The following is a 19,704-nucleotide window of genomic DNA, read 5'->3' as shown; positions in this document are numbered from 1 at the left end:
ATTTTTTTTATTCAAATCAATTTATGTAATAATCAATTAAATTATTTAAATTATAATGTGAAGCCTGGCCTACAGGGAAGGACTGTATATGATGATTTTGTCATCATTTAAAGTTTGACCAAAAGAAATTCTTATTAAATACTGTAGTGATGTGTCGACGAGGCTTCATGATACTACATCAGTTGTTTAATGATACAATGTCTTCATTTTAAAAGGCCACTAGATGTCACTCTCTGCTTTATAATCTTTGACTCTTATCTACTAATTCAATGAAACATCATTTTCACTGAGGGTGACATCTAGTGGTCTTTAAACTGTATCGTGATACAGCATCAGCTGCTTCATGAAGCCTCATCAACACATCACTACTTAATAGCAATTCCCGAAATCGTTCAGCGCTAATTTGAATCATTCCTAAAGCTGATGATCATATATGAAGTCGATGAGATCTCATGATTGAGGTCACAGCATCGATCCATTAACATAAGAGTTTGGAACCTCATACACCCAGAGGACCCACCTCAGATGAATCCCTAACTCCACATGTGAACTGTGGATTACACTTCCTCTTATTCAGGAGAAACAGGATACAGTATGACTGCCGCAGAAATGTATCATGAAGGTTTATTTATACCATCATTTCCTGTCTCTGTCATCACTTCTCTCTCATGTGTTCCTTCTCTCTATTCCTCTTTTCCTTTAATTACAACACCGCCAGCCACGTGATGAGGGCTGACGCATCTGCAGTGGGTCAAATTTAAGAAGTGCTTTACAGGTTTGTACACATGAGGTGGTTTTGTCGGCCCTTGGTGTTCTTGTCGTGGAAGAAAGACGTTGCAGAAAATACGCCTGGATCTCACAGCGGCAGCTTGGAGGGCTTTTTCGTATACTGTATGTCGAGCAAGATATAGGGAAATAATTGTGATTATCTAGTGTTTACAATAGTCACTTCCGTTTCATTGTCCTTCGCTGATTCGCTAGCTAAACCTAGCTCTCGACCAATCAGATCGACCATTGAGCCCGACTGCGACTCCAGACTGAACATGTGAATCCGCCTCTTTTGTCGCCCGACTAGGACCGACTAGGACACCAACTCCCGATTGGGGGAGACACACCACAGGAATGCCCAACGGCGCCAGATGCCCGATAATCGGCACAGTGTGTCAAGGCCTTTAACTGCCCTGTTCTGGGCAGATCCAGGACATCCTGGAGAGTCTTCGTCTTCTTTCACCCTATCCGGGGTGGGGTTGCGGGGGCAACAGCTTCAGCAGTGAGGCCCAGACTTTTCTCTCCCCAGCTACATCGGGAAGAACTATCATCCAGTTCTTCCTAGGGGCCACCAAGGTGTTCCCAGGCCAGCTGAGAGACTTAGTTTGTCCACCCTATACTGGGTCTCCCAACTCTACTGCTGGGTCACACCCGGAACACCTGACCAGCAAGGCATCCAGGAGACATCCTAAACAAATTCCCACGACACCTCAACTGACTCCTCTCAACGCACATGAGCTACTCCCAGTTGACTGTTCTTCTAGGGGTGAGTGCAGCCTCCCTTCAGACTCGAGACAACAACATTTCAGCCACTTGTTCCCACGATCTTGTTCATTCAGGCAATTCCCACGGTTCGTGACCATAAGTGATGGTAGTGACGTAGATCGACTGGTACACCAAGAGCTTTTGCCTTTTGTCTTAGCTCTTTTAACCAACACAGACTGGTGACGTAACCCCAAATCTTCTGGCGATCTTACGCTCTGTCCTAACTCTTGCTGAAGAGTTAGGACAGAGAGTCTACCTGGGGCAGGATGTCATCGTCAACGTGGAGAAGGGTTATACCTTATACCGGCTGAGAATGAGAGTAAATACTCAAACTTTATTTTTACAATTCTCCGTTTAGAAAATGGGAAGAGACCTTTAAGATGTCACGATGATATCCAAAAGGTTATTCATCGATGGGTTAAAAATAAACCACATCTCGTGACTTATGATTTCAACTGAGTTAGCAGTGAAGATTCGTGAAGTCGAGGTGCTCACAAGAGTTTCCACAACAGCTGACCAGTAGCAGTCAACACCTGGTAGACCAATCAGCATCTCTTTATAATCCATAATGTCTTTTCAATTAGCTATTTATAGCCCTTGAACTTGAAAACAGCCGACTGAGAAAATCCCCCTCCAACTTTCCTCAGCTGGAATAAGCCAAACAGACAAAACCGCAGACTGAGTCAGCATGTGTTGTCCAGACACCAGGAAGGAGTTTTGGACTGGATGAGTCAGGAGCTGAGAAGACCCAACAACAGCCCGATTTTAACGGTTTCGCTCCAAGCAGGAGATGTAAAACCAGCTGAGCTCGCTGGAAAACGTGTTAATTAACAGGATGATTTGCGACGGGAAATATCCAATAACTATTTTACCATCTTCTTTCATCACCCACTGCTGTGAAGTTGTTCAGTGGTAACGTGGATATTCTCAGACTCTCTGGGTGTGTCGTCCAGGTGAAGGTGTAACAGTCGGTACTTGTTAGAACTCTCAGTAATAAGTCTAATGATGCTGTTCACTAAAAATTACAGATTTTTTAATATAGAAAAACATAATAGCTTTGGATTATAGCTGAGGTCCAACTAAAGAGAGACAGAGAAACCTGAATTTCTACTTTAAGAATGAAGGAATCATTTCTATTTAAGTTCATATGAATAATCTGTTACTAGCTTTGAAAAGGTGGACGTTGGATGACTGGATGTCAAGAAGTATTTAACACAACGTACTTTAGACTTTCTTTTATTGTCATTGCACAGAAAGACAGCATTGAAACTGGCAACGAAATTGTGTTGCTTGGCAACCGTTAAAAAACACAGCAGAGTGAATGTATATATAAAGGAGTATAAATATAAATATTAACAAGTTAAAAATAGTACAATATAGTATAAAAAGAATAAATTAATAACGTTTTAAATATTGCATATAATAATTAATGTATATAAAAGTATAAATAAAAATAAGTTAAAAATAGTGTTAATATGTTATAAATACATACTATGTACAGAAGAGCAAACTGAAGGCAGCCAAACTGTGTTACCAGAAACACTTCTGCACCAATTGTACCTATATATTCTTAACCTGGGTTCGATCGAACCTTAGGGGTTCGGTGAGTCGGTCTCAGGGGTTCGGCAGAGCCTCCTCCATGGAGGTCCGGACACACCCGAATATTTTATTTTTCATTAAAAAGGGGTTTCGGTGAATGCGCATATGAAACTGGTGGGGTTCAGTACCTCCAAAAAAGTTAAGAACCACTGTTATAGAATATACAATATGGTTGACGTCTTTGTGAGCTAAATTACTAATGAAACAACTACTCATGGTACTCATATTACACACTAGATCAGACTTTTTAATTTTATTTCTGGCCCTGATGAGGTCAGCGTAAACTCATCTGAATCTACGGTCTCTAGAAGTAATTCTGGCAGCTTGGTAGGAATTTGATATCGTTTTGTCTTTTTTCTGATAAGAACTTCTCGCCCCTCATAACACAATTGAAATAAAGGGGTTTGACAATGTTTCCGTTGAATAATACTTGTTTTTAGACTCAGGCTTGAGGCCCTCACAATATATTAATGGCCCTTTAGCAAATGTACCCCAATTCCCTGAACTAAATACATGTGACACATTTTTTGATGATAATATTTAATGCGTTAGCAGTTTTATTCAATGTACATTATAAGTGTTTTTGATTTGTTTTTATTACCTGTAAGGATATGTGACCAAATGTCTTTAAATCTATTTAAAATCAGGCACAGGGAAGGCAGTTGTTTGTATCACAAAGTGTGAATGTAATTTATATTTTCAGAGCCCACTAGATAATATTTTCTCAATGAAACCGCACATCATTTTTAAACTGAGGGCGCCACCTACTGAGCTCTCAGGTAATATGACCCTGTTTCATCACCTCATCACGACTAGAAACAAGAAACCTCTAGTGGAGAGAGTGTGAAGAAGACGCAGCAAATGAGGTTAAAGAACTTGAGGTCCCATAAGGAATATTATTGACAAGGTAGGATGATCGAGATATGTTAAGATAAAGTAAGTAATATTTGTAGTGTTATTTTCTAGACCAGGGTCACAACGCACTTAAACAATCAAAACAATACTCAATAAAAAAATATGCTTAAAAGTCCAAGATAACACAGAGACAAACACAGGAGTCTCAGAGAATCAAAGAAAAGCACGAATAAAAGTGTCTTCAGATGTTTCTTGAAGGAGTCAGTAGATCATCAAACACAGAGATGGTTCCAAAGCTTAGGAGCAACAGTCTGGAAGGATTTCTCTCCTCTGGTCCGGAAGTTCAGGAACCATCAGTAGATTCTGATCCACAGACCTCAGAGCCCGAGCTGGGGTGTAAGTCTGGATCAGATCACTGATGGAAGGTCTGACCATGAATAGATCTGAAATTTAAGGATCAGAGAAATGTAAGTTCTCCTACTAGAGCGGCTCAGAATTCTGGCTGCAGAGTTTTGTATGAACTGCAGGCGAGACAGATCCTTCTTGTTTAGACATCAACATAAACTGTTACAATAGTATAAACGACACAAACACATGGATTATAAGATCCAGATCATGTTGTGACATCATTTTCCGAAGTTAAGAGATTTTTCTCAGTTGAAACAGTTTCTGGTCAGACTACTGTTTTTTTTAATTTAGGACTTTTTTTTGGCAGCTATAGTTGTGCATGTATTTCAGGGAATTGTCTGGCATTCCCCACATCTGTCAGAGTTTCCAGTGACTCAAGTATATTGAACTTATTGAAAAAACAAAACAAGTAGAGACACCGAGATATTCAAGAAAGACAAAATGTATTTGACTCATCGAGCCATTACATCACACACGATTCCAATGAATCATGTACTCGACCGAAGTGTTTTTCAATTGTGTCGAGTCAAAAACCAAACATCTCTTTTTCTCCCAGTTTTCTCACAACAAAGACTGTAACTTTTGATGAGACTTGAAAAGTGTTGGTCACTGTAAAGCTGTTTAATGTTCTCCCTTTAATTACTTTTTCTTTTTTTTTTGTCCGCGGAGCTATAAGACTGTTTCATTAAGTCACAGCACTATGGATAATTAAGCTTATTACCGAGGTCAAAGGAAAGAGAAATGAAGCACGGTGGTGAATTAAAACTCCGGAAATATCACTGAATATTACGACCGCCATTTGGGTGAGAAATCTCAGCAACCGTTTGTCTGTTTTACGACTCTCCGGTCTGCTCCCGCGGGACAGCGGCCATATTTAGGCGCCGTAATTGTAATGAATCGCACTGTTCTCGGGGCCCGGGCGGATCCTCGGTGGAATCCGGCTGACATTATCAACCGGCACCTCCAGCCGTCGCCAGCTACTCAACTCGAGGAATGATGATACCCATGTCCACCTGGGAGATAACTGGGCATCAAGAGATGAGACTGAGAAGTTCAAGTCAATTAGGAATTTTGAAATTTAGGAACGTAGCCATAGAAGAAGAAAAAAAGGGAGCAATAATGGTTGTTTATCTAGTTCTTGAATCAAAGTTCTATGGGATGCAAGACTAGATCGAAATCCTTCACCACCGACCTCCAAAGTCATTTTAGCGTCTTAGCTTCTCTTAATGAGGATTCCCACTGGATTTGTGTTTGTCGTGAAATTCCAGGGAAGTCCATAAACACCCATTATAATCGTGGTGTCAATTCCCACTAGGGTTGGGCGACATTAAAACAATCTTCTATCACAATACAGACCACTTTTTATCACAAAAGAAACATCTTGAGACATTTTTATTCGTGCAGGCTTTTCCTTGATTTTCTGGAACTCCTGTGTTTTTCTCAGTTTTATCTTGACCTTTAAAGTATAGACTTTATTGAATATTGTTTTGATTGTTTAAGCGCTTTGTGAGCCTGGTCTGGAAATGCGCTATATAAATACAAATGACTTACTTACTTACTTACAATATTGATATACCACAATAGATGTTTTAAATAGATAGATTTTCTTTTTTTTTATAGGGTTGTCAACGTTTACAATACTTTATACATGTGTAACAGAATCTTCTACGGAGATTTATGATAAGTGGATCGCAGTTGCACTATTTATCCAGTATACGGTTCTGTCTCTGATCAAACAACTCCTAATCCCATAAGAGCAAAACCCTCCCAGTAGATATCAAATAAAAATTGTGTATTCTTGAAGACCCACTTCAAATAGGTACTGAATTGAAGCCAACATAAGAGATAGATCAAAGAACTTCATATACAGTATTTTTTAGACTATAAGGTTCACTTGTGGACAAAACTGAAACACTGGTGATTGCTCCTGATGATAAGGTTCCAGGGTTGAGTCAGTACTTGGGTGACTTAGGTCAGTCTGTCAAACTGAGCCTGAGAAACCTTGGTGTTGTATTTGATAAAGACATGTCTCTTGTTCGACACTGAAGAAAACTGACCAGAAACTGTTTCCTTCAACTGAGAAAAATCTCTAAACTTAGGAAAATGTTGTCGGAACATGTTCTGGATCTTATAATCCATGTGTTTGTTTCTTCTCGTCTGGACTATTGTAACAGTTTGTTTTCATGTCTTAACAAGAAGGATGTGTCTCGTCTGCAGTTGATACAGAACTCTGCAGCGAGAATTCTAACCCACTCTAGTAGAAGAACTCACATTTCTCCGGTCCTTAAAACTCTTCACTGGCTTCCAGTTTCTTTCAGGATCAACTTTAAAATTCTGGTTCTTACTTTCAGATCTATTCATGGTCAGGCTCCTCCTTACATCACTGATCTGATCCAGCCTTACACCCCAGCTCGGGCTCTGAGGTCTGTGGATCAGCATCTACTTATGGTTCCACGCACACGGCTCAGGACCAGAGGAGAGAAATCTTTTCAGGCTGTTGCTCCTAAGCTTTGGAACAATCTTCTCTCTCTTTGCGCTTGATGGATCTACTGACTCCTTTAAGAAACATCTTAAGACGTTTCTATTTGTTCAGGCTTTTCCTTGAATTTCTCGAACTCCTGTGTTGTTCTCAGTATTATCTTGATCTTTAAAGTATGTACTTTTTTGAGTATTGTTTTGATTGTTTAAGTGCTTTGTGACCCTGGTCTCGAAAAGCGCTATATAAATAAATATTACTTACTTACTTACTTACTTAAAATCCTTTAATTTTCTCTAAAGTCGTCACTGTGTGTGACGTGCCATATAAGCCTTTCATATTAATTCTGGTTGTTCTTACTGACCCCAAACCCTTTTTTATGTCGTACTTGGCACAATTTGTAAAAATGTTGATAAGCTACAAAGCCACACCACGAGGCTCTGTAGTATTACTGCGAGAGGCTCTGTAGTATTATTTAGAGAGGCTCTGTAGTATTACTCATACGCTCTGTAGTATTACTGCAAGAGGCTCTGTACTATTACTCCAAAGGCTCTGTAGTATTATTTAGAGAGGCTCTGTAGTATTACTCAGAGGCTCTGTAGTATTACTGCGAGAGGCTCTGTAGTATTACTCCAAGAGGCTCTGTAGTATTACTCCGCCAGGCTCTGTAGTATTACTTCACAAGGCTCTCTAGTATTACTCTGTGTGGCTCCAAAGTATAACTATGTCAGGCGCCAAAGTATTTCTCAGCTAGGCTTCATAATATTACTCAGCTAGGCTTCATAGTATTACTCAGCTAAGCTTTATAGTATTACTCCGCGAGGCTCCAAACTATTGCTCAGAGAGGCTCTGTAGTATTACTTCTCGAGGCTCTGTGGTATGACTACGCAACTCCATGGTATTATTTCAAAAGGCTCTGTAGTATTATTTGGCAATCCTCTGTAATATTACTCTAAATGGCTAAAGTATTACTAAGCTAGGCTCCATAATATATGACTGACAGGTGCCATAGTATTACTCAGCTAAGCTTCATAGTATTACTACGCTAGCCTTTGTAGTATTACTCTACAAGGTAAGTAAGTAAGTAAGTAAGTAATATTTATTTATATAGCGCTTTTCGAGACCAGGGTCACAAAGCGCTTAGACAATCAAAACAATACTCAAAAAAAAAAAAAAAAAGTACATACTTTAAAGATCAAGATAATACTGAGAACAACACAGGAGTTCGAGAAATTCAAGGAAAAGCCTGAACAAATAGAAACGTCTTAAGGTGTTTCTTAAAGGAGTCAGTAGATCCATCAAGCGCAAAGAGAGAGGAAGATCGTTCCAAAGCTTAGGAGCAACAGCCTGAAAAGATTTCTCTCCTCTGGTCCTGAGCCGTGTGCGTGGAACCATAAGTAGATTCTGATCCACAGACCTCAGAGACCGAGCTGGGGTGTAAGGCTGGATCAGATCAGTGATGTAAGGAGGAGCCTGACCATGAATAGCTCTGAAAGTAAGAACCAGAATTTTAAAGTTGATCCTGAAAGAAACTGGAAGCCAGTGAAGAGCTTTAAGGACCGGAGAGATGTGAGTTCTCCTACTTGAGCGGGTCAGAATTCTCGCTGCAGAGTTCTGAATCAACTGCAGACGAGACAGCTCCTTCTTGTTAAGACATGAAAACAAACTGTTACAATAGTCCAGACGAGAAGAAACAAACGCATGGATTACAAGATCCAGATCATGTTCCGACAACATTTTCCTAAATTTAGAGATTTTTCTCAGTTGAAGGGAACAGTTTCTGGTTAGTTTTCTTCAGTGTCGAACAAGAGACATGTCTTTATCAAATACAACACCCAGGTTTCTCAGGCTCAGTTTGACTCCATAGTATTACTTCATCTATTGACCATAAGAGTAAAAGTGGAAGCAACCCAACAATATTTTTGCTCTCACTTTAAAAACAAAAGCATATACGGTGTGTGACAACTGTGCAACAGAGAAACCACGACAGTGCAGTTCACTCTTCTGACACTAGGAGAAAATAATGTTTCAAACTCACATATTGCTGTTTATATAGAGATTGTTGTTGTTGTGTCTTGAGACACAGTCGTCGGTCCTCGTGTGTAAAAACTAAAATTGTGCAGTAGAATCACATTTGTTACAATAAGACTTTATATCTTCATGCGACACATAATAATAAGGCAGAGACGAACGCGTCGCCTGATTTTATTTGTGGTTATTGGTGGGATGTGTGGAAATCCTACACGCCTGGTAATTCACTCTCACCTGTGTCAGAAGAAGACCTGATGTATAAGAGCAATAAGACCGAACAATATCATCATCCGTCACATGCTAGAATCACATCTGGAGCAATAACACGCGACTGCGTTCTTGTCAGACGACATTGTCATCTCATCGCAGCATCGCTCCGCACTTCCTACATGTGTCGTCGGGATGATCCACTTCCGCCCAGTCCCACAGGAAGCTACAGAAGCAGCTGCTACATCTTTACAGCAGGAAGCTCTGTCTGGATTATCTCTTTCATCCACTTACAGTGCTGAAATTTGATGATTTTGATTAAATAACGGAAATTCTCATTTCATTTTGATTAAGTTATATTCAAAAGTGAATTAAGGTAACCATAAATAATAAATAATATTCTAATCAAAAGTTGAATTTCAATAAATAAGTTCCAATTTTTATTAATGACTCATTATTATTTTTATTATTATTTTATTTATTTTTAATTTGTATTATTTATTTATTATTATTTATATTATTCTTATTATTTTCTTCTTGTGTGTTTTTATTTTTTATTTTATTTTATTTTATTTTATTTTATTTTATTTTATTTTATTTTATTTTATTCTATTTTATTTTGTTAATAGTGTTAATTTTCTGATATTGTACATTATTTGTATATTTTTAAGATCGTTTTATTTTATTATCTCTTTTATTATTTCTTTTTTTCCTTGCACTTTATTTTCAATTGTGCTGCTGTTGTAAAAGTGTGTTTCCCCTCTGGGGATGAATAAACATTTTCTATTCTATTCTATTAAATCACATTATTTCCTCTACAAAATATATATATATATATTTATTTCTCTCATGCACATTGTTAATTTCTATTTGTCGATTAAATGAATGAGCGTAAGGAAGAGGTGAAGGAGAAGCAGGAGAGAGGACGAATGAAATACTAAATAGTTGTCGTTTGGTGAACAAAAGGCAACATCCATCATTCAGAGTAATAGTAAGTAAGTAAGTGTAAGTGTTTGTAAAGCGCCTTTCTAGACCAGGGTCACAAAGCGCTTTCTAAACATGAATAGATCTGAAAGTAAGAATTTTAAAGTTGATCCTGAAAGAAACTGACAGCCATTGAAGAGTTTGAAGGAGAAATGTGAGTTCTTCTACTAGAGCGGCTCAGAATTCTGTCTGCAGAGTTTTGTATGAACTGCAGGCGAGACACATCCTTCTGGTTTAGACATGAAAATTAACTGTCACGAACACATGGACAGATATCAGAGGCGGTGAAGAACAGAGTGCAGGCGAGGTGGAGCTGGTGTTACAACAAACAAAAAAATGCACTGAGAAACATCTTGTAGTAATCTTAACTGTATAATTCAAAACATATTTTAAATCTATATAATGCAGCCATGGCTTGAATTAGCAATAAACAATTGTGTTTAGCGATGGGTATTTTAACAATATTAATATTAAAGAATTTATAGTTATTTATTGATGTATATTGACAACATTTAGATGTTGAATAAATATATATTAAGAAGTACCCTATTATTTATATTTTATTCATCAGAATAAGAAAATATTTATTGCAAGTCATGTAAGAATAAAACAATAATTTTATACTAATGTATAAAGTATGTTTTTCTTGTTTAAATATATGAACAATAACAATATACTTAAAATGTAACACAGACAAATCACATCACGAGGCATCAGTGACGGTATTTAAAGTGTATAATGTGTTTGTAACATTAAAAACAAAAGTGATAAAACACATAAATAAATGCAAATAGTTCATCATTTTAAATAGTACATTTTACTTGTGCAAACTTCTGTATATAATACAATATATACATTTTACTAGTTATTTAGACTTGTGATTATTTACTTATTTTGCAGTACAGGCTTTCCTTGTGTAATACATACTCTCTGTTTTGTGGTTGTTTTTATTTGTTTGTTTTTCTGCATAAATAATTCAGTGGCGTGTGTTTCTGATACTGTCCCCCACAGTGAGACGAAAAAAAAGGTTTATTTCATCGTATATTATAAACTAAGTAATAAATAGCTTCATGACGTCATTGAGAATGACGTCGCATCGAGGTCACGTGCTTTGATTTATACGAGCTGCGTCTTAAGTGATGCTGTTAACAGATTGGAAAGGCAGTACACGGTGTTGGCCATGAGAGGGCGCAGTGTGAGTCATTGGTATAGATAATTCAGAGCTATTTTAAAACTAATATATCCGTTATTTTTAGTAATACTATTGTGTTTATTTAGTGTAACACAACTTCTGCGTCACTTACTTTTAATTCCAAACGAGTTAAAGTAAAGTAAGCAGGAGTTTTAAGTATAAACTAGCGGTGGTTTCCCTCCTCATTGCCAGCTGTTGCTCAGAATAAAAAAAACACAAATCTAACTGATTTTGTGTTTAAAAAAACACAGCATAGAAGAGATAAACATGACTCACCATGTCAGTCCAGGACTCTTACAAACAAGCCAATGTTTGGCGATGACTTGTCTCAGTCGTAGATACTTTTTGTTTTCCAGCTCACTTCATGTCACACAAACTAAAAAAAGAAATAAAAGAAACCAAGTGTTTTCTAAGAGACTCGGTTGAAGAACGAGTGAAGGTTTTTATGCCAGACTTCGGTTCTGATCCATTGATTTTCTTTCTTTTCTCACAAACCACTCCTTGCTTTTTGTCCAGGCGTGACGTCATACGGAGGGGGAAAGGGGTCTCCGGTGAAGCGAACTGCGATTTATCAATTTGATCAACGCCGCCACGAAGTTGAAGCCATTTGTGTTTAAAAGAAGGAAAAATACTTGATAAATCAAATGCAACTTATTAACGTTATTTCATTTTGTAAATATTGTCATGTGTAATTTGTGGCGGATAGACCGTGAACGCATCGTCAATCACCACAAGCGCTTATTAAAGGAGCGATACGTGGATGACAAATCATAAAAGGAAAGCCAAGCAAAGACTTGAAAATACGTTTATTAACACACACTAAATCCCTAAAGTGTTGTTTTATATCCACGCTTTGAATCTAAGTATTTTTATTCAGTCATCAGCGGGAGGAAAATCGTCAAAGTTGCCGCACATATGGAATTTCCTAACCTTTTGGTGTGGCTTCAAACGCCCCACTGGTCACGTGACGGAACCAGGAAGTGTCGTGTCAACAACATAATAAGAGGTGAGTGTGCGTTTTTTCTAAATAAAGCGATAATTATTCGTATGTTTCGTTTGACTAAATATATATATTTTTAAAGTATTGGTTTGTTTAACTTAATCGGCGCTTGTTTTCATTGCAACCTCGGTGAAATGTGTGTTTAAATGCGGAATAAACCACGACTAGTTAAGGTCGTTCACATCGAGTTTATTTATATTATATTAGCAACAATTATTTTAAGCGATGGATATTTGATCGATATTATTATTAATACATTCAAATAGTTATTATCTACAGTTTTCCTACACATTTCTCGATCTATAAAGACAATTATTAGACGTCAAATAAAAATATTAAGAATATTAACTGCATTGTAGCTTATTCTTCCCTTTAATTTATACTAGTTGTATGAAAATTGACGTGTAACTAATAAATTGTGTCATAATTGGTGATATTTTTCATCTTTCAGGTTGATAGCTGCAGAAATGATGTCCTCCACTGACTGGCGTTTGTCTCTGAAGCTGGTGGATCAGCCCAAGTCCACCTTCCACTTCCCGGAGATGATGCCCGGCGACGTCCCACCAGGAGGATACCGGGTCGGGACCCTGAAGCAACTGGTGTCGGCTCAGCTCCCCGACTCCATCCCGGACCCGGAAATGATAGGTCTGTTGGTGATCTGAACCCCATGTTTGTCTCTCTGATTTTTCTGATGGACATATTCTGAATACTCAGTTCACTACTATTTGGAGTTGTATTTTTCAAATACTTTTGACCTAAAGTTATAGTTCTGTGAGGTGAAGTATTGTCAAGTACTTGACACTGGTGTTGTAGTATTTACAGACCACATGACTCTTGACAGATTTGTTACTGCTGTAATTATTTTTAAACCAAAATACGTCCAAACATTATCTTTAAAAGCTGCTGGAGTCACTGTATCCTCTCGTCCTCAGTCCTCGTCCGGATCTAACAGGATTCAGTTCTTCTTTTAGCTGAAGATGTAACGGCTGCAGCCATCTAGCAGCGGTTTAATTGCAACACATAAATGAACTTAATGAATATGTGCATGTTATCTGTAAATATAAAATCAAATTATTTCCAAACATCAGCTTTAAAGACTGCTGGAGTCCACTGTATCCTCTTGTCCTCAGTCATTGCCGGTATCTCGCTATCCTATAGCTGGAGAGGACGTAATGACTGCAACACAAACATTAATAAACTGCTTGAATATATTCATTTTAACTGTAAATTAAGAAACGTATACAGTATTGTGACAACATTTGTGATATTTAAGTGTGTCGACATTTTCTGACACCCCGGTTACCACACACCTTTGCTTTCCATATGTCGGTCACATTCTCCTTTCTTTTAAAAAAAAACAACAATAGTTTTAGATTTTTTTGTTAGTCATTTTAACATGGATACAGTGCAGAGATTCTCTCATCTCTCTCTTTCTCAACTGTCTGCCTGTGATGACATCAGTGCTCTTAAGTTTATATTAACTGAGTCATAATTCAATAATAATTTAGGTATTTAAGTGGCTTGTTTGTTGGCAGGAATCTAGTCTTACAACATCAGCATGTGCTCATTAGTGTTAACCAAAATAAAGTTTTACATTTTGGGTTTCAACTGATCAATAATACTTTAGGTTTATATTCACATGTTGCGTACTATAGACTCGCAAGTGAGTTTGTGTGTTTGCACAAAGAACAATATACTGGTGTACCTTATCACCAAAGGCATAAGCTTTTTAAATTTTGGACATTTGAAATAGATTTCATATTTTTATCCGATGTTGTTATTGACATGTAAAAATGTTTAGAGTTATAAAATGACAATTTTTTGGAACGATCTTCCTCTCTTTCTGCGCTTGATGGATCTACTGGCTCCTTTAAGAAACATCTTAAGACGTTTCTATTTGTTCAGGCTTTTCCTTGAATTTCTCGAACTCCTGTGTTGTTCTCAGTTTTATCTTGATCTTTAAAGTATGTACTTTTTTGAATATTGTTTTGATTGTTTAAGCGCTTTGTGACCCTGGTCTCGAAAAGCGCTATATAAATAAATATTACTTACTTACTTACTTACACTGACGTGTCAATAATCATACCCTGAATATGCTTCTTAAAGGTGTTTATATTCGTGTGTTTCTCACCAGAGCTGGTTCACTGCGGGCGAAAACTGAAAGACGAACTGACGTTAGACGCTTGTGGGATCCAACCTGGATCCACGGTTCACATCCTGAAGAAAACCTGGCTGGAACCTGAGAGCAATCCAGGTGTGTGTGACCTTTGACATCACTGCTATACAAGGTTAAACTTATCCTTTCGTTCTCCTCACCAGAGCCTGTCAATCGAGCGACGGCAGCTCGAGAGTTCAGAGTCTTCCACGCTGCCCTGCATTCTCTAAATTCCACATACAAAGACTCTGTGAGTGAAACACCAAACTGATCTATGATCTACATTTTGTTAAGATGTATCCATGACTTGGTATCTTTCCTTGTGCAGGTGTATAAAATGTTGACGAATAAAGAATCGTTGGATCAGATCATTGTTGCCACTCCTGGACTCCGATCAGACCCGGTTGCTCTCGGTAAGATTTCTTATGCTGCAAAACTCTTTGAGATTATACATGTCTTCAGTTTACGTGTTTGCACAGTTTTCAAGAACACGGCTTGACAGTTTTTAAACACAAGCTTACAATAGAATAAACCACTTTTTTTATTTTGTTTTCAAAACTGTTATGTTACTTTTACTGCTATTCTTCTTTTAGGTTTTGTGTTGGCTGGTGATTTATGATCTAGACAGGAAAGCTTAAGGCTAATTTGATTTCAGTGAACTTTTTAACAAACTTCCCCCCAAAAAATGCTTGAATATGACTATATGTCAAATTTCCTGGAAAAATGACTATAGCATCTTTGTTTTCTTTTTCTTTATTTTAATGTCTGGAGCTATTAGAGGTTCTTTGTTTGGATAAATATCACAATGATAAGAAAATGGCTCATAAGAGTTTAATTTAAAGCTAAAATAGAAAGTAACAACTTGAGCTATGAGATTGAAATGATTTAAATTATTTTTTTCATTATTATAGAAATGCATTGTTTTGATTAATTTAATTGTTTTTTTTATTACAATTGAATTCAATTATTTTGATATTAAAACGTTGAATTATTGTTATTTTTTATTTATAATGAATTGAATTAATTGTTCAAAAGATAGGCTTTGATATTCTAATTCCAATTACTAAAAAGATAAAAATGTAAAATGTATAAGTAGATTTTTAAATTCATTATTGCCTAGTGGGACTTTTATAGATCTTTATATTGAATTAAAAAATATATATTATTTTGAATTAATGGTATGAGAACATTCAACTATGTGTAAAAATAATGAGAGAAAATGGAAACTAATCTGATTTTTTTTTTTTTTATAAAATTACTATTTATTTAAAACTAAAGATGAACATTTAAATAAAAACACAAAATGTCAACGTTTGAAATGTGAAAATCAACCATTCAATATTCCGATGTCACTGATGTACTTCTATAGAAAATATCACCAGGCCCGGATTGATGGTCAACAACTCGCCCAAAATCACACCGTTGGACACATGTCCTGGAGTCCTTTGTAATCAACAGTATCTGGTTTAGATGTTTCCGTCGGTGGTTGTATGACCATCTTGTTTTCCACCCCAGACCTTCAGCCACAGAGTTTTGAGTCACCAAATCTCAGTCACACTGCCTCAGACCTGAAGCCACAACTGGTCGAATAAATTACTGTTTTTAAAATAACTTTTTTGTTTTCATCCTCGCACAATTCTCTCAAATACTATTTGGTCTGAATCTAAACGGTGGAGGTTCAGGAGAAGAATGTGTGTGAAGAAATCTGTGAATTGCTTTAGGGTCAATCAACCACTGTGGTGGATTGAGATGAAGAAGAGAGTGCCGGCAGGGTGGTGGGGAGTGAAGAGGTCTTTTAGTGAGACAAGCGTTAAGATCAGACCTGGGAAGAGTGCTGCCCGGGGGCCACATGTGACCCTTTTGACTGTGTTTATGTAGCACACATGGGGTCAAAGATCATGTAGAGAGATGTATTTATTTATATTAATCATTACTAGTCTCTGTACGAGTCTAAAGAGATGGATGGATAAACTTTATTGATCCCTGTGAAGATCTCCTTTGGGACATTTTTTTGAATATGCCAATGTATAAAATGTGGCCCCTAAGGAAATTAAATTTCCCACTTCTGATTAAGAGTTTCAGGGAAGCACTTAAGAACATCTGTGGTCACCCTTGTGACGTTGATTTACTTCCCTTCTTCTCCTCAGGAGTGCTTCAAGACAAAGACCTGTTCGTCCAGTTCACAGACCCCAACATGCTGGACACGTGGGTTCATCTTCCTCGTCCATCTCTGATCTAAAAAAAACAAACGGTAAAAACATTATTTAACGCGTTCTCGTCATCGCAGGTTGATCGGCGCTCACCCGGCCCTCGTCAACGCCATCATCCTGGTGCTGCACTCCGTGGCCGGCAGCATGCCGCCCCAGACCAGCACCAGCTCCTCCAGGAGCGTCTCGGCCGGATCCTACAGTGAGATGCCAGGTGAGGCAGGTTATTTTTAAATGCAGTCTCCGAAATGACCACTAGATGTCTCTGTTTTCACACTGTTCAGCCCGAGACGTCTCCAATGTGTCAATTTTAAGGCGATTTAAATGAACACTTGTGTGTATCCATGGAGATCTTATCTTTCCATTATTTTCCTACAGGAGGATTCATGTTTGAGGGAATGTCTGACGATGATGAAGATTTCCAGTCGGTAAGCTTGTTTAAAAGGCATCAAAGGTCACGACCTTAATATCATCATATCAAATGTTATCATTTATATAGATTTGATTATAAATTTAAGATCAAAATGGATTTATTAAATAAAATAACCAATACAATTAGACAAAAATGACCCACATACAAAGTGACCCCACACAAAAATCCATAAAACCTTAAGTAACAAAATAACTCAAGACTTGACCTCTGGTGACCCCTCCGGCTCCATAAATTCTTACCTAATTTAAATGTAGATTTAGAAACGCATATGAATTGTTCATTTACTTTATTTATATGAGGGGTGTAAGAAAATATTGATACACGATACAGTATCGATATTCAAAAGCACTATTGATTAAAATTTCCTTATTAATATCGTAGTTATTTTAAGATTTATATTTCAATTAATTGTGTATAAAATAAATAATCTGACGATGCAATACGTATAACAATACAGGGGTGACGATACAACATACACTGTAGTTACAAGGATATATGTGTAGTATTGTCCAGTACTTGACTCTGGTGTTGTGATAGTGTAGTAACAAGTATATATGTGTAGTATTGTCCAGTACTTGACTCTGGTGTTGTAATAGTGTAGTAACAAGTATATATATGTAGTATTGTCCAGTACTTGACTCTGGTGTTGTGATAGTGTAGTAACAAGTATATATATGTAGTATTGTCCAGTACTTGACTCTGGTGTTGTGATAGTGTAGTAACAAGTATATATGTGTAGTATTGTCCAGTACTTGACTCTGGTGTTGTAATAGTGTAGTAACAAGTATATATATGTAGTATTGTCCAGTACTTGACTCTGGTGTTGTGATAGTGTAGTAACAAGTATATATATGTAGTATTGTCCAGTACTTGACTCTGGTGTTGTGATAGTGTAGTAACAAGTATATATATGTAGTATTGTCCAGTACTTGACTCTGGTGTTGTAATAGTGTAGTAACAAGTATATATGTGTAGTATTGTCAAGTACTTGACTCTGGTGTTGTGATAGTGTAGTAACAAGTATATATGTGTAGTATTGTCCAGTACTTGACTCTGGTGTTGTAGTATTTACAGACCACATGACTCTTGACAAAGTCGTAACTGCTTTCATTTGTTTTCAAACCAAAATATGTCCAAACATCAGCTTAAAAGCTGCTGGAGTTACTGCATCCTCTTGTCCTCAGTCATCGCAGGGATCTTATTGTTCCTTTAGCTTCGAGTACATAATGACTGGTGCCATCTAGAAGCCGGAAGCTCAATTGCAACACAAAAATGTATAAACATTGTGAATAATTGCATGTTAATTGTAAATAAATCTCATCAAATTATTTAATTTTAAATACATTTTATTGAAATATAAACTGAATGATCAAAATATAATGTGATTTTCGGACCAAATAAAAAAAAGTGATTCATTTGTGTCAAAAAGCAATTTATTATCTTAAAAATGTACATATATTTTCTAACACCCCTAAGTGTTGATCATTATTTCCACGCCACAGGGAAGTCCACCAGGTCCTTCCAGCAGAGTCTCCTCCGGAATCCGTCCCATGTCTCTGAGTCACACCGGCGCCACCGGCCCTCGACCAATCACACAGAGCGAGCTGGCGACGGCTCTGGCTCTGGCCAGCACGCCGGACAGCAGCGCCGTGACGCCCACCACGGCCAGCCAGGTAGATCCGCCACACCTTTCTGACCAGACCCTTCATAGACGACATCATCCCTTCTTTCCTCAGTCCGACCCGTCCAGCAGCTCCGCCCCCATGCCGGCGGGGACCCCGGTCAGCAACGACCTCTTCAGCCAGGCGCTCCAGCAGGCGCTGCAGGCGACGAACATGTCCAGCTTACAGGTGAGCACAGCGGCAGTCGTCCTCAGAACTTCACCTGACAGCGTCGTTCCGTGGTCAGGGTCGCTGGCAGTCTCAGATGCAGCAGCTGCGGGACATGGGGATCCAGGACGAGGAGCTGATGCTGAGGGCGCTGCAGGCCACGGAAGGAGACATCCAGGCCGCCCTGGAGCTCATCTTCGCGGGAGGCCCGGGTCTCTGAGACTCCCACGTTCTTGTAGGACTGCACAGAACCTCAACACACACACACACACAAGCTACACGTCGTTCTTATTGTCCTTTGATAAAAGCTTTAGATGAATGAATCAGCTGCAGTTCCCATCTCTGCCCACAAGATGGCAGCGCAGCTTCACTCGTCACGATACATTTCGTGTTGCTCCCAAGTCATGTTTAATTGTTACCGTTAAAAATCTGAATTTACTACATTTCTAGACAACAATAAACAAAAAAAAGACAAAATATAAAATGGGTTTTATTATCATTTCTCTCTCTCTGGAAGCCCCTCCCCCTCCCGCAGTTCCTCGTCTCCACTAATTGCTCTGCTTAGTTTTATGACTGCATCCGTGACTCAATCAGACGATTGGACCTTTTCTCTCACGAGCACCGAACGGCCCTCGGCGCGCCTCGTTCTTCATTTCCATTTACATCCCCACACCTGCGGGTCGTTGACTGGCTCGACGAGAGTGTGTTAAAAAATAAATTGTTTTCACTGTGCAGGGCGAAGCGGCGGATTACCAGCAACGGTAAACACAATTCCAATAAAAAAAAGAAAAACAA

The 19,704-nt window shown here is 38.1% G+C and overlaps 2 protein-coding genes across 2 annotated transcripts in view; one reads left to right on the top strand and one right to left on the bottom strand.

The window, feature by feature from the left end:
- The window catches only part of cd276 (CD276 molecule), a 135,647-nt gene extending 123,853 nt beyond the window's left edge, over positions 1-11,794 (bottom strand). Inside the window, exon 1 of the mRNA XM_087793161.1 lies at positions 11,562-11,794. The gene's annotated coding sequence lies outside the window, so the exon portion shown is untranslated. The remainder of the gene's footprint in view (positions 1-11,561) is intronic.
- Positions 11,795-12,254: 460 nt separating this feature from the next.
- On the top strand, positions 12,255-19,704 carry ubl7b (ubiquitin-like 7b (bone marrow stromal cell-derived)). Its single transcript, XM_087793158.1, has 11 exons — positions 12,255-12,291; positions 12,737-12,930; positions 14,420-14,539; positions 14,605-14,690; positions 14,769-14,853; positions 16,588-16,645; positions 16,728-16,861; positions 17,026-17,075; positions 18,583-18,753; positions 18,817-18,930; positions 18,989-19,704. Exons 2-11 carry the CDS (start codon positions 12,753-12,755, stop codon positions 19,127-19,129), a joined length of 1,137 nt encoding a protein of 378 aa, XP_087649284.1. The 5' UTR covers positions 12,255-12,291; positions 12,737-12,752; the 3' UTR covers positions 19,130-19,704.

Source organism: Callionymus lyra, chromosome 6 (assembly GCF_982586985.1).
Source record: "Callionymus lyra chromosome 6, fCalLyr1.hap1.1, whole genome shotgun sequence".
NCBI lineage: Eukaryota > Metazoa > Chordata > Actinopteri > Syngnathiformes > Callionymidae > Callionymus > Callionymus lyra.
This window is presented reverse-complemented; position numbering and strand designations above follow the sequence as displayed.